Source organism: Mya arenaria, chromosome 10 (assembly GCF_026914265.1).
Source record: "Mya arenaria isolate MELC-2E11 chromosome 10, ASM2691426v1".
NCBI lineage: Eukaryota > Metazoa > Mollusca > Bivalvia > Myida > Myidae > Mya > Mya arenaria.
In genome coordinates this window covers 44,268,302-44,283,650 of record NC_069131.1, presented here as the reverse complement: position 1 = coordinate 44,283,650, position 15,349 = coordinate 44,268,302, and the positions used below count along the sequence as shown (strand labels likewise).

The 15,349-nt window shown below is 36.3% G+C and overlaps 1 protein-coding gene across 2 annotated transcripts; it reads right to left on the bottom strand.

Annotated features, from left to right (window-relative positions):
• LOC128204121 (uncharacterized) lies at positions 1-4,552 on the bottom strand. 2 transcript variants are annotated; one of them, XM_052905480.1, is made up of 6 exons: positions 4,442-4,552; positions 3,997-4,027; positions 2,837-2,930; positions 2,208-2,347; positions 1,716-1,830; positions 1-240 (listed from the first exon to the last, which is right to left on the bottom strand). In XM_052905480.1, the coding sequence occupies exons 3-6, from the start codon at positions 2,920-2,922 to the stop codon at positions 75-77; spliced, it is 507 nt and encodes a 168-aa protein (XP_052761440.1). In that variant the 5' UTR covers positions 2,923-2,930; positions 3,997-4,027; positions 4,442-4,552; the 3' UTR covers positions 1-74. The 2 variants fall into 2 exon arrangements, with proteins under 2 accessions (XP_052761440.1, XP_052761439.1); XM_052905479.1 differs by lacking the exon at positions 4,442-4,552 and adding an exon at positions 4,281-4,433.
• Positions 4,553-15,349: the final 10,797 nt, after the last annotated feature.

Genomic DNA, 15,349 nt, shown 5'->3' with positions numbered 1-15,349 from the left:
TAAAAGTAAACTACTCTGCGTATATTCTTTATGGATTTCACATGTCAACACCAACAATTCAAACTCAAAAATCTTTAGTTACAAGACGATGAAACAAAGGGGATTAACGCGGCGTTGTACATTCGTAGCCAAATCTGACCAGCAGTGGATCGTATTGCGCCACCAATGACGTCACTTGTGCAATTTGATCCCAGCATGTTCACATGCGTTCCGATGCAATCGACCAATAGACCAATGTGTCTGTAAAAGAACGCACACATATATATGGAGAGAGGATCTATATAGAAAATAGGCATTTGTAAATAAAATTGTCTTTTATTTGGTTCAAATTATTAAAGTAAGGTTAATTAACGTAAACATTCTGCTGTAAAAGTAGTGGGTTTATGATTACCCGAACATTTCGAGAAAACGGGGTCTATCTTACCCACGCTTTTCAACAAATTTAACCAAACGATAAGGACAAAAAACCAAAACAACCGCATGCAGACGACTCTTAGACTTCCGATTAATCCGATAGAACCTACAGCTAATGCCGATCAGCTCCAGTAGTGGTATTCTGATTTGTTTAATTAGTAGTACTATGTACTTGGGGTATGATTTTTAACGGTTTTTTTATATTTAATGTAACTTATTAACTCCCTTACACAGTAAAATTCACTTCTTCGTTTATATTTAGGTTATCATCGTCAACAGGTTCTATTTGACCTTGTGTTCAGTGATATTTGTTTGCAACAAATCAGGTGTGTTAAGTTTCCTGCCCATCTTATTTGCTTGAAACCAATCAGATGTGTAAAGTTTCCCTTCATTTTCTATCAATCATGTGACTGCTCACAACTTGCTGCAATTGAACAACTGAACAACTTTTCCAATTGGTCAGTTTTAAAATTTCAGTATATTTAAAGATAAAGATGAAGCTCATTAAAATCAAATCGACCTCAATGATGAAGATGGCATACCGTTTTTATAATGAGTTAAAACCCCTGTACACAACATGATTTCAAGTCCCTTTCTTCAAATTACAACATGTAATACAATTCAGCTTTCAATCGAAATATTTCATGAAAATAATAATATGATAAGTATGATTATTCTCTTTCAAAAATATTTAAATGAATTACTTCTTAGTTAAAATACGAAAACTATTAGTCTATAAAAGCAATATGGTATTATTTGGGTGAGAAAGTCACGTGATATGCAAATTTCGAAGAGACTTTTGCTCGCTAACTTTAGACAATGATTTCGGTTTAATGGCATGTTATTCATTGCGATAAATGCAATTTGTTTTATCAAAGACGTTAAAAATGTCAAAAAGGTTAAGAGAAGTCATTTCGGTATACATAGATTTCATAACTAAAAGAAACTGGGAAATGGCAAAAATATTCAACATGACGGAATTTTGTAGAACGATGCAATGCTGAAATTTTGGCCAAGGATTGCATCATTAAAATACAAGCATATCTAAAATACAAAAACAAATATTTTCTGTCCAAAAAGTTATTTAGAAAATAACGTCACTTTCTTGATTGTTTACATCGATTGTGACCAATGGTGACCCATGTGAGAATCCCTTTAAGTCACGTGATTCCTCACCCAGTACTATGTTAAGTTACAGTTGTTAGGGCTTTGTCGCTTTATACTACATTCAACATTAGTTTGCTTCTTCAATGAATCAACACAGTCGCAGTAAGTATATTAATGAATATTTAAACACTTACATGCAGACGTAATCGATGGGGACATGTTCCAATATGTCAATGTATGGACTGCACGTGGTGAAGCCAAACGCGCTCAGCCTGGTGTCGTCATTGCAGATGTCCGGTTCCTCGTGCACTGTAACAATACATCCATTAGGCATTTAAAGGAAATATAACGATTTAGTACGGAATCCAGTAAGGGCTAACGCGATTCTCGGCTCTAGAAAAGGGCAATAGCAAAACATTCACTTTTAAACTAATGCTTCCACATTGATGTGCGGGCGCTTTGTTTACCATAGCAAACGAGAACGTAACGAGAACGTAACAAAGCACGCATTTTTTTCTTACATGTATTCAAACTGCGATAGGCCAGTGAGATTGCGGTTTCCCAATTAGATTCCGTAGTAGTTGTTCTGTACACATGAGTGTAAAACAATCATTATTCTGTTAAAAGTGTTTTTATAAAGGGGTTGCTTTTAATCGAATAAACAATTAGGTTGCACATCAATTTACCCGTGCAGTTATCAAGAACAATGGCGGGAACCAGCGACTCCATAAAATACCGGGAAGTAGACATGACATCATCAATACTACATTGGGTTTTCTGTTTATCGGCAGCTTTCTTCAGACAGTTGGCAGACTCGGACACTAGTCTACAAGGTAAAGGTAACGTACAGCCGGTGACAAATGTACGTTTGCATTGGTTGTGGTGCTTAGGTTTACCCTGATTATCTGTTGGCAACCAATGTTTGATAATTGTGTGTCGGGCTTGAAATTGTTAACATCTTCATGGGGGACTAAACCCAACTCATTTTACGCCATATACATTTCGGTTTTGAGGGAGGGGCGCACGTCAAAAGGTTGCGCCCCTAAGTTACGCCCCCTCTAAGGTCAATTCCTGGATCCGCCTCTGATGCCAGGTATGGTTAGATATCTATGTAGTTCGAGATCTTTGTTTGTAGGTGTGATACTTAATTATTTTTAATGATAAATTGAATAATTTTACAGTGGTAGTAAAAACTATGAAAACATGAATGTATTGTGAAACTTTGCTCTTAAGATTAATAATACAAGCCCGTAGTGCTTTTTAAGGTTTATTTTTGCACAAATAAGGACGGAGAGAAATGTGTCACGTAACATACCTGCATGTTGCAGTGTCTTCGGATGTTCTCCCCACGAAGCCAAGAACGGACAAACAGTTGATGGCGTTAGAATCAAGGGCGGTCATAGAGCATTCTAATGAGGAATGAGTAGATATTTTAAAAAAGAACGAATACATAGAAAAGAACTTATACACGTATAGGTTTGCATGCTATTATCTATAAAGCCCAGTAGGGACAGACAGTTTGAGGCGTCAAACCCGATATACTGAAGGTGGTCATGGGGAAGCCTGGGCTGACAGACAGTGGGTGGCGTCAGACCCGATTGACGGAGGTTGGTCATGGGGCAGTCTGCGGGAGACAAGACAGTGGGTGGCCTCAGACCCGATTAACGGAGGTTGGTCATGGCGCAGTCTGTGGGAGACAAGACAGTGGGTGGCGTCAGTCCCGATTGACGGAGGTTGGTCATGGGGCAGTCTGGGGGAGACAAGACAGTGAGTGGCGTCAGACCCGATTGACGGAGGTTGGCCATGTGGCAGTCTGCAGGAGACAAGACAGTGAGTGGCGTCAGACCCGATTGACGAAGGTTGGCCATGGTGCATTCTGGGGGAGACAAGACAGTTGGTGGCGTCAGACCCGATTGACGAGGGTTGGGCATTGGGCAATATGGAGGAGACAGACAGTAGATGGCGTCAAACTTTATTTGACTGAGGTTAGTCATTGGGCAGTCAGGAGAGATAGACTGTTGGTGGCGTCAGACCCGATGTGGCCGAGGTTGGTGATTGGGCAGTCAGGGTACACAGACAGTTGATTGCGTAAGACCCGATCTAACTGAGGTTGGTCATGGGGCAGTCAGGAGACACAGACAATTGGTTGCATAAGACCCGATGGGACTGAGGTTGGTCATTGGGCAGTCCGGGGACACAGACAGCTGGTGGCGTCAGGCCCGACCTGACTAAGGTTGGTCATTGGGCAGTCCGGGGACACAGACAGCTGGTGGCGTCAGACCCGATCTGACTAAGGTTGGTCATTGGGCAGTCCGGGGACACAGACAGTTGGTGGCGTCAGGCCCGACCTGACCGAGGTTGAATGCCACAGCCATAATAAACATATGTCTCCAATTACCATATAGGTAAAAAAAACACACAATCAAAATCAATGTTTGGAGTACATGCACATATATGGGTGAAACATACACTTACCTTGATTCGGTATAACGAAACTCCATGATACCTGAAAATAGTGATACACTTTGAAAACAAATATTAAAAATAAACTTGAAACAGAGGAATATTGTTTGTACAAACACATTATCATGTAACATTGTTTTACATTGATTTAAACGTTTATTAAACGAATATGATGTAAATCAAAACGTCGAAAGATACTCAAAACGTGTACAAAATTAATATAAATAATCGAAAAATATAATAACTACAAAATGACTCGCTAATATTAAACAACTTATAAGCATAATAAACATTACCTGTACAATAGCAATCAAAAATACAACCGTCACTTTCATAATGTAAATTATAATAATGACAAAACGTATAGAATAAATCTAGTTAGTTATAGAAGTATTTCAGTTCAAGTTACTTTCTTGTTTCAGAAATAATTTCAAGTTTTCTGTACTTGTTTAAATACCTTTTAATACGGATGTTTGTCATGTTTCCTCTAATACCTATCCTGGATTACAAAATGTTTACCATATCCGCGATAAGCCGCACTGACGTACGTGCATTTCGAAAGTGTTTACTTCAAGTGTTTATTTGATATTGTTATAAACAACATATGCATTTAATTGTAGCTATACAAAAGCTATCACAAGAAAGCGATAAGTGTCCCCGTTAAAACTTTATTAAGTGCATACTAGCTCATCAAAATGATCAAAAATAACGTATTCGAGCACCGCTTTGTCATAAACGTGTGCTAAGTTGTATTAACATACGTTAGATCTTTGTTCATTTTTGAGCTATTGCCTTTTGTTCTTTTATACTCTATTTTTGTCCGGAACATGACTTAAACTGTTTTTAGGTATTTATTTTATATATATATATATATATATATATATATATATATATATATATATATATATATATATATATATATATATATATATATATTTTAGGTATTTATTTTATATATATATATATATATATATATATATATATATATATATATATATATATATATATATATATATATATATATATATATATATATATGATATTGCGGCTAAGTGCACGATACATTTGCAACAACTCTGGCTACTATAGTTGGTAACTGGACAATTCGGCACCAAACGAATTCGGCACAGTCAATTTGGCACCAATACATTCGGCACCCAGTCGACTCGGCACCATAAAGCATAGTCAATTCGGCACATAATTCAAATTATCTTTAACTCATTTTTTATCACTTTAATTCGTTATATGGTTCGTTTATATCAATTAAACTACCTTTTAAAAAAGATTCGATCATCCAATATGAGTATCATGTATCGTTTTTTTAGTAATAACAGATGGCTCAAGATTATGCACATCTGGGTTTTTTTGTTATACAGTGTATTTGTTGTGTTTTCTATATCTTTCTTTACGTCTAAAATTTCAGCGGTTCTTCTTTTAACAGCGTACGCATACATTTGTTTATTGGAGGATATTTTGCTTCTTATTTTTTGAACTATAATTAAAGTCAGTAAAACTCGTGCGCTGCGGGTAAGTAATGTTTACAAGAAACGTTCATTTTCAAAAATGTAATTCCAAATTACATAACAATTCATAAATTATCATAAATAGTCATTTGCAATTACAATTTTTAGTTAATAATTGAATATACGTGAAATTTTGCAAAGATTGGATCTTGAGCTGATCTTCCCTCGAGGAGTAAGTTCTTCGTGTAGCTAAAACGTAACACCAAATGGATGGGTAAAAACATGAAACAATGTTAAACCTATTTTCTCCATTTCGATATCTTACATTGGTTTGGATTTTTAGAGAATTAGAACAGATGTAAACGAACATTTGGCTCTTTAAAACCTAGGAGGCATACTGAAATGCTATTTTGTAGTATTCAAAATGAATGCATATTTTCTTATTTTAAAACAAATTATTTAATATATAGCTTTTGTCTAAAAAAAACAGAGATAAAAAGTACACGTTGGTTTATTACTTAAAGTTCACTTGTTTGTTTTTGTGACAATTATAATGTACTTTGATTCTTGTTAGTACATAAAGAGTGATACTCCACTGTGCATTTTCAAATGGGTCGATACATTGCCCCAATTGACTTAAGAAAGGCTGAAGCGCTAATTTCCCCGTCGTCAAAAGAAGTCCATAGGTCTTGCAGCTTCACGTCTAATTCCCTGTACACTGTCCGGTTATGGCGGGACAATATGTGCTCGAACAAAAGCTGTATTTGGCGGCCAACTGTCTCGGCCTCACGCTGCAGCAATGGCACAAGAACGTAAAACTGCAAATTGCTGCGACCCGCTTTACTGTTGATCCGTCTATGCCATCCTTAAATTGTATATATTGGTATAAAACTATTTATCAAAATTTATGGCACGCGATCGGTAGTTTGTTTTATCTTTAACTTTAATGTTATGTTATGGCACTACATCAATTGTTCATTATAATTGCACATAATGTTAAGTCGGTGCAGCTGAAAGATAATGCTACTAGAATATAATGCTTTATTTAACAAGTTGGGATTTAGATTTTTGCTTACCTACGCAGTCATTGTTTGTCCTGACAGAATGACGATAGCAAGACTAATCGCGCACCGTCCAGCAAGGGTTGGACATCCACTGGTCGTCTATGTAGTCACAGAGAATCTCGAGTTTGGGGGATGAAAAAGACAACTTAAACTTACACTAATTTCCAAAAGAGGGGGTTCGTCAATGATATCGTCGGCATTTATACATGATTCCCTTTCCGAAATATTTTCTCCGCATGGCCCACACACAAAAGAACGTGTCTCAGCTCCATCTGTAGTTTAAGGCAGATAAAACATAATTATTTTTATGTATTTCTATATAGTATAACATATGTGTATGTAGAAAAGAAAACACATGAATAACAAGTACGTAAACTAAAACAATCACTTATTATACTAACAAAATACCCATTGGAAGTTTTTATGCAACAATATAATAATTAAAAAACAACTAACTTTCATTTTACATATAAAAAGAAAGATTTTACCTTCAAGGCACTGTTCATGTTGTTTTTTCCACATGATATACATGTCCTTCCCTTTTGCCTAGGCCTCACAAGACGGCGACACTTTATGCATACATCGTCGATCATTGTTTAATCCAATACAGTTTTCCAACAGCTAATCAGAACGTTTAACAGTTAAATAGAAAAATTCTACAACTACAACTGAAAATCAGTCTGACTGAATATATAAGCACACAAAAATCATTCAAAAAGTTGCCACGCGACCCCCCTGTACTCAATTAAACCATATGGTTATCAATAAACAATGGTATGTTAAAAAATTAATTTTCACACCAGGGGTTGAACGGATAGGGTTGATTAACGAGACACATGCCGACACACAATGACATGTGTTTCTACAGAAAATAATCTCATCACACAACAAATAACTCTGTAATAAATTTAAAGTCGTCTGTTTATTTTAATTATGTTTTAGTAGTTCATGAAGATATTCGATTTAAGTATTCTACGGAATAAGAAAGCAATTTGTCAATAAAATGATTTAAGTTTAAATAATAATTATATTCCTATCCGTGTAAATGAATTGACGTTTAAAATCAACTTTAGCGAGTTCATTTTTATAAAAATCAAATTAAATTGGGTATAGCATCTTTATTTCATTTTTGCAAAATACTTTCATATGTTTATTTTTTATAAAAAAAATTTAACAACGAAAGTTTCAGCATAAAGTTTTAATGTTAACATTTTTATTATGTCGCGTATATTGTTTGTTATCTCGACCATTCCTTTTGAATTCAGTGTAACAAAAAAACGGATTTAAATGCTTTTAAAATATTTGTACCAGTACTTAAAATTAAGAATACGGTACGGTATATCAATGACAATGAATACAGAAATAAGAATTGAAAACAAAGTAAAAAATAAAGTAGCTCTATAAATATTTTGGGGAATAATTATTTTTCTTGAAAAACAATTAAACCCTTAATGCTTAAATACATGAGCAAAACATAAAATAAAACGGTGCCGAATTATCTGGTATCCAGTCGGATGGTGCCAAATTGGCGGTGCCGAATTAACTTAATGCCAAAAAGGTATGAAAGGTATGTATGCCGAATTCGTTTGGTGCCGAATTGTCCGGAAACCCTATAGTTTTGGAGTTATTGACGTTTGTTCATTTGCATTCTTTAATATTGTCCGGTGTGTAACAAAAGCCTTTGGGTATTGACTTCAAACTTCATACTCAGAGAGATCATATTGAGAGGACGTGCGGTAAACAGGAACTATAACTCTATGGGCAGTATTTCTTGAGTTGTTACCGATTGTTTATACTTGAGGATTAGTGCAGTGCACATGAAGCGTAACTCTTGCTACTGTTTTCTTTAGTTATTGGCCCTTGTTCATTTCCATACTTTAATTGTGTCCGAAACATTACTCCCGAGGTCTTTGAGGTAATAATATTCAGATATATATAATTGAGAAGATGTGGGGTGCTCAGGATCGATAACTCAAGTTCTTGATTTGTTAGTTATTGCTTAATGGTTGTGTTCATACCAATAGGCACATTGGCAGACAAACACATAACTAGTATTAAAATAAAACCCAAAACTCAAGCATCTGCATATTGAAATTAACGCTCGAACCAGAAGGCAGTCTGTGACTGCTTTTGCATTGGCAATAACGTCAAAACATCGTTCACTTTGAAATGTTCTTGATTGGTTTTTGTTTTAACAAAAGATGTATTACCATTATAATCATATGAATTAATACAAGATCATGTATGATTATGAACGCCAGCTTAATTAGGCTATAATTTAACCATAGATCATATATAATAGATAACGTTCATGTTATATAGAATCTCTAGTTTAACTCAAGCAGCTTACGGTGTAAGTTCTCGTCAGTCTTAGTTTAATAGTTATATATTTTTAATTAATAGTTAGAATCGACTGGTAAAGAACAACTTATCATTGATGTTACAAGTATTTTCAAACCTGTAAATCTGTAGACAAATCGTAACAAATCGCCCATCTCCGGCAAGCTTCGAGATATACTGACCTGATACTTGCTGGTCGGCCACACCGTTCACTGTCCTTGATAGCCGATGCTACTAGAATACTAGTTCTCCGCTGTATTTTCTTCCTGTTTGAGTCAAAGTTGATGTGTTTATGTTGGTGATTTTCCAAGCTGCACACAAAATTATAGAAGTACAAACTCCCAACTTTTTCAAACATTATCATCTTTATACATGTAGGCATGATCTCAAACTTCCAGCACTATGTATACATGCAGTCATGATCTCAGACATCATAATCTGTATACATGAAGTCATGACCTCAAACACAACCATCTGTGTACATGTATAGTCATGATCTCAGACATCACCATCTGTATACATGTAGACATGATCTCAGACATCATCGGTAAACATGTAGTCATGATCTCAGACATCATCATCTGTGTACATGTAGGCATGATCTCAGGCATGATCATCGGTATACATGTAGTCATGATCTCAGACATCATCGGTATACATGTAGTCATAATCCCAGACAACATCATTTGTATAAATGTAGGCATAATCTCAGACACCATCATATGTATATATGTAGGCATGATCTCAGACATCATCTGTATACATGTAAGCATGATCTCAGACATCATCTGTACACATGTAGACATGATCTCAGACATCATCTGTATACATGTAGACATGATCTCAGACATCATCATTTGTATTCATGAATGCATGATCTCAGACATCATCTGTGTACATGTAGACATGATCTCAGACATCATCATCTGTATACATGAATGCAAGATCTCAGACATAATCGGTATACATGTAGACATGATCTTAGACACCATCATCTGTGTACATGTAGTCATGATCTCAGACATCATCAGTGTACATATAGACATGATCTCAGACATCTTCGGTATACATGTAGACATGATCTCAGACACCATCATATGCATACATGTAGTCATGATCTCAGACATCATCTGTGTACATGTAGACATGATCTCAGACATCATCGGTATACATGTAGACATGATCTCAGACACCATCATCTGTATACATGTAGGCATCATCTCAGACATCACCAACTGTATACGTGTAGCCATGATCTCAGACATTACCATCTGTACACATGTAGTCATGATCTCAGACACCATCTGTATACATATAGTCATGATCTCAGACATCACCATCTGTATAAATGTAGACATGATCTCAGACATCATCTGTAAACATGTAGTCATGATCTCAGACACCATCATCTGTTTACATGTAGACAAGATCTCAGACATCATCTGTATACATGCAGGCATGCTCTCAGACACCATAATCTGTATACATGTAGACATGATCTCAGACATCATCTGTATACATGTAGTCATGATCCCAGACACCATCATCTGTATAAATGTAGGCATGATCTAAGACATCATCATCTGTATACATGAATGCATGATCTCAGACACCATCTGTATACATGTAGGCATGATCTCAGACATCATCTGTATACATGTAATCATGATCTCAGACATCATCATTTGTATGCATGAATGCATGATCTCAGACATCATCTGTATACATGTAGGCATGATCTCAGACATCATCATCTGTATACATGTAGTCATGATCTCAGACATCACCATCTGTGTACATGTAGGCATGATCTCAGACACGATTATCTGTATACATGTAGTCATGATCTCAGACATCATCATCTGTATACATGTAGTCATGATCTCAGACACCATCATCTGTATACATGTAGAAATGATCTCAGACACCATCATTATCTGTATACATGTTGGTATGATCTCAGATACCATCATCTGTATACATGTAGGTATGATCTCAGACACCATCATCTGTATACATGTAGGTATGATCTCAGACACCATCATCTGTATACATGTAGGTATGATCTCAGACACCATCATCTGTATACATGTAGTCGTGATCTCAGACACCATCATCTGTATACATGTAGTCATGATCTCGGACACCATTATCTGTATACATGTAGTCATGATCTCAGACATCATCTGTATACATGTAGTCATGATCTCAGACAACATCATCAGTATACATGAAGTCATGATCTCGGACATCACCATCTGTATACATGAAGTCATGTAGGCATGATCTCGGACACCATCATCTGTATACATGTAGTCATGATCTCAGACATCATCTGTATACAAGTAGGCATGATCTCAGACATAATCATCTGTAAACATGTAGTCATGATCTCAGACATCATCTGTATACATGTAGTCATGATCTCAGACATCATCATCTGTATACATGCATGCAATATTTCAGACACCACTATCTGTATACATGCATGCAATATTTCAGACACCACCATCTGTATACATATAGGCATGATCTCGGACACCATCATATGTATACATGTAGGCATGATCTCAGACATCATCATATGTATACATGTAGGCATGATCTCCGACACCACCATCTGTATACATGTGAGCATAATCTCAGACATCATCATATGTATACATGTAGGCATGAGCTCAGACATCATCATCTGTATACATGCATGCAATATTTCAGACACCACCATCTTTATACATATAGGCATGATCTCGGACACCATCATCTGTATACATGTAGGCATAATCTCAGACACCATCATATGTATACATGTAGGCATGATCTCAGACATCATCATCTGTATACATGTAGTCATTATCCCAGACATCATCATCTGTATACATGTAGTCATGATCTCAGACACCATCATCTGTATACATGTAGGTATGATCTCAGACACCATCATCTGTATACATGTAGGCATGATCTCAGACACCATCATCTGTATACATGTAGGTATGATCTCAGACACCATCATCTGTATACATGTAGGTATGATCTCAGACACCATCATCTGTATACATGATCTCAGACACCATCATCTGTATACATGTAAGTATGATCTCAGACACCATCATCATCTGTATACATGTATGTATGATCTCAGACACCATCATCTGTATACATGATCTCAGACACCATCATCTGTATACATGTAGGTATGATCTCTGACACCATCATTATCTGTATACATGTAGGTATGATCTCAGACACCATCTGTATACATGTAGGCATGATCTCAGACACCATCATCTGTATACATATAGGCATGATTTTAGACAAGATCATCTGTGTACATGTAGGCATGATCTCAGACATGATCATCTGTATACATGTAGACATGATCTTAGACATTATCTGTATACATGTAGTCATGATCTCAGTCACCATCATCTGTATACATGTAGGCATGATCATAGACATGACCATCTGTATACATGTAGTCATGCTCTCAGACACCATCATCTGTATACATGTAGGTATGATCTCAGACACCATCATCTGTATACATGTAGGTATGATCTCAGACACCATCATCTGTATACATGTAGGTATGATCTCAGACACCATCATCTGTATACATGTAGGTATGATCTCAGACTTCATCATCTGTAAACATGTAGGTATGATCTCAGATACCATCATCTGTATACATGTAGGTATCTCAGACACCATCATCTGTATACATGTAGGTATGATCTTAAACTTCTAGCATACGTTTACAATGTCAGTTACACCAACAAACTAGAGGCCACTCTTTTATTTGTCCCACTGACCTAGTTTTTTACCCCACATGACCCTATCAGTAGGCAATGCTTCAAACCAAATATTTAAGACCTAGTCCTTGTGGCTTCAGACAAGAAAATTTTAAAGTTTTTTCCTATATAAGCCTATGTAAAACTTGTGACACCCAGGGTGAGGCCTTTTCACCACAGGTGCACAAATTGAACAATCTTGGTAGCGGGCCACTAGGTTATGCCACATATAAAATGCCAATGTCTTGTTGGTTTAGACAAGAAGTTTTTTGTTCTATATAAGCCTATGCAAAACTTGTGACTCCCCCCAGGATAGGGCCTCTTCTCCCCAGGGGCATAAATTGAACAATCTTGGTAGAGGACCACTTGGTTATGATACATACCAAATATTGAATGCGTAGGCCTTGCATTTTCAGACAAGAAGATTTTTAAACACTTTCCTTATATAAGCCTATGTAAAACTTGTGACCCCTAGGTGGGGCCTCTTATCACTTCAGGGGCATAATTTGAATAATCTCGGTAGAGAACCACAAGGTAATGTGTTCACAAGGTTTTTCTACTAATTGACCTATTGACCTAGTTATTGACGGTAAATGACCCAATATCGAACTTGACCTAGATTTTATAGAGATGATCATTCTGACCAAGTTACATTTAGATTAGGCTTAAGTTGTGACCTCTATTGTGTTCACATGGTTTTAATACTAATTGACCTAGTGACCTAGTTATTGACCGCGAATGACCCAATATCGAACTTGACCTATATTGTTCTAGAGATGATCATTCTGACCAAGTTGAATTGAGTTAAGCCTAAAATTGTGACCTCTATTGTGTTCACAAGGTTTTTCTACTAATTGACCTAGTGACCTAGTTTTTGACCTGGGTTGACCCAATATGGAACTTGACCTAGCTTATGTTAAGATGATCATTCTGACCAAGTTTCATTAAGATAAGGCTAAAATTGTGACCTCTATTTTGTTCACAAGGTTTTTCTACTAATTGACCTAGTGACCTAGTTATTGACTGCGTATGACCCAATATCGAACTTGACCCAGATTTTATAGAGATGATCATTCTGACCAAGTTGCATTAAGATTAGCCTAAACTTGTGACCTCTATTGTGTTCACAAGGTTTTTGTACTAATTGACCTAGTGACCTAGTTATTGACCGCAGATGACCCAATATCGAACTTGACCTAGATTTTATAGAGATGATCATTCTGACCAAGTTGCATTGAGATTAGGCTAAAATTGTGACCTCTATTGTGTTCAGAAGGTTTTTGTACTAATTGACCTAGTTATTGACCGTGAATGACCCAATATCAAACTTGACCTACATTTTATAGCGATGATCATTCTGACCAAGTTGCATTGAGATTAGGCTAAAATTGTGACCTCTATTGTGTTCAGAAGGTTTTTGTACTAATTGACCTAGTTATTGACCGTGAATGACCCAATATCAAACTTGACCTACATTTTATAGCGATGATCATTCTGACCAAGTTGCATTGAGATTAGGCTAAAATTGTGACCTCTATTGTGTTCACAAGGTTTTTCTACTAATTGACCTAGTGACCTAGTTATTGACCGCGGATGACCCAATATCGAACATGACCTAAATTTTATAGAGATGATCATTCTGACCAAGTTGCATTGAGATAAGGCTAAAATTGTGACCTCTAATGTGTTCACAAGGTATTTCTACTAATTGACCTACTGACCTAGTTTTTGACCCCAGATGACCCAATATCGAACTTGACCTAGATTTCATAGAGATGATCAGTCTGACCAAGTTTCATAAAGATTAGGTCAAAATTGTGACCTCTGTTGTGTTCACAAGGTTTTTCTTATAATTGACCTAGTGACCTAGTTATTGACTGCGGATGACCCAATATCGAACTTGACCTAGATTTTATAGAGATGATTATTCTGACCAACTTGCATTGAGATAAGGCTAAAATTGTGACCTCTATTGTGTTCACAAGGTTTTTGTACTAATTGACCTAGTGACCTAGTTGTTGACCGCGGATGATCCAATATCGAACTTGACCTACATTTTATAGAGATGATCATTCTGACCAAGTTGCATTGAGATTAGGCTAAAATTGTGACCTCTATTGTGTTCACAACGTTTTTCTACTAATTGACCTAGTGACCTAGTTTTTGACCTGGGTTGACCCAATATGGAACATGACCTAGCTTATGTTAAGATGATCATTCTGACCAAGTTTCATTAAGATAAGGCTAAAATTGTGACCTCTATTTTGTTCACAAGGTTTTTCTAATAATTGACCTAGTGACCTAGTTATTGACTGCGTATGATCCAATATCGAACTTGACCCAGATTTTATAGAGATGATCATTCTGACCAAGTTGCATTAAGATTAGCCTAAAATTGTGACCTCTATTGTGTTCACAAGGTTTTTGTACTAATTGACCTAGTGACCTAGTTATTGACCGCGGATGACCCAATATCGAACTTGACCTAGATTTTATAGAGATGATCATTCTGACCAAGTTGCATTGAGATTAGGCTAAAATTGTGACCTCTATTGTGTTCACAAGGTTTTTGTACTAATTGACCTAGTGACCTAGTTATTGACCGTGAATGACCCAATATCAAACTTGACCTACATTTTACAGCGATGATCATTCTGACCAATTTGCATTGAGATTAGGCTAAAATTGTGACCTCTATTGTGTT

What these genes read in the sequence shown, in the direction of transcription:
- LOC128204121 (XM_052905479.1), bottom strand. Translation starts at nt 4,319, where the DNA reads ATGAAAGTGACGGTTGTATTTTTGATTGCTATTGTACAG. An exon ending in TTTCGTTATACCGAATCAAG is followed by an intron (nt 2,931 to 3,996) that starts GTAAGTGTATGT and finishes ATTCCTCATTAG; the next exon opens with AATGCTCTATGACCGCCCTT. An exon ending in TGTTCTTGATAACTGCACGG is followed by an intron (nt 1,831 to 2,207) that starts GTAAATTGATGT and finishes GTATTGTTACAG; the next exon opens with TGCACGAGGAACCGGACATC.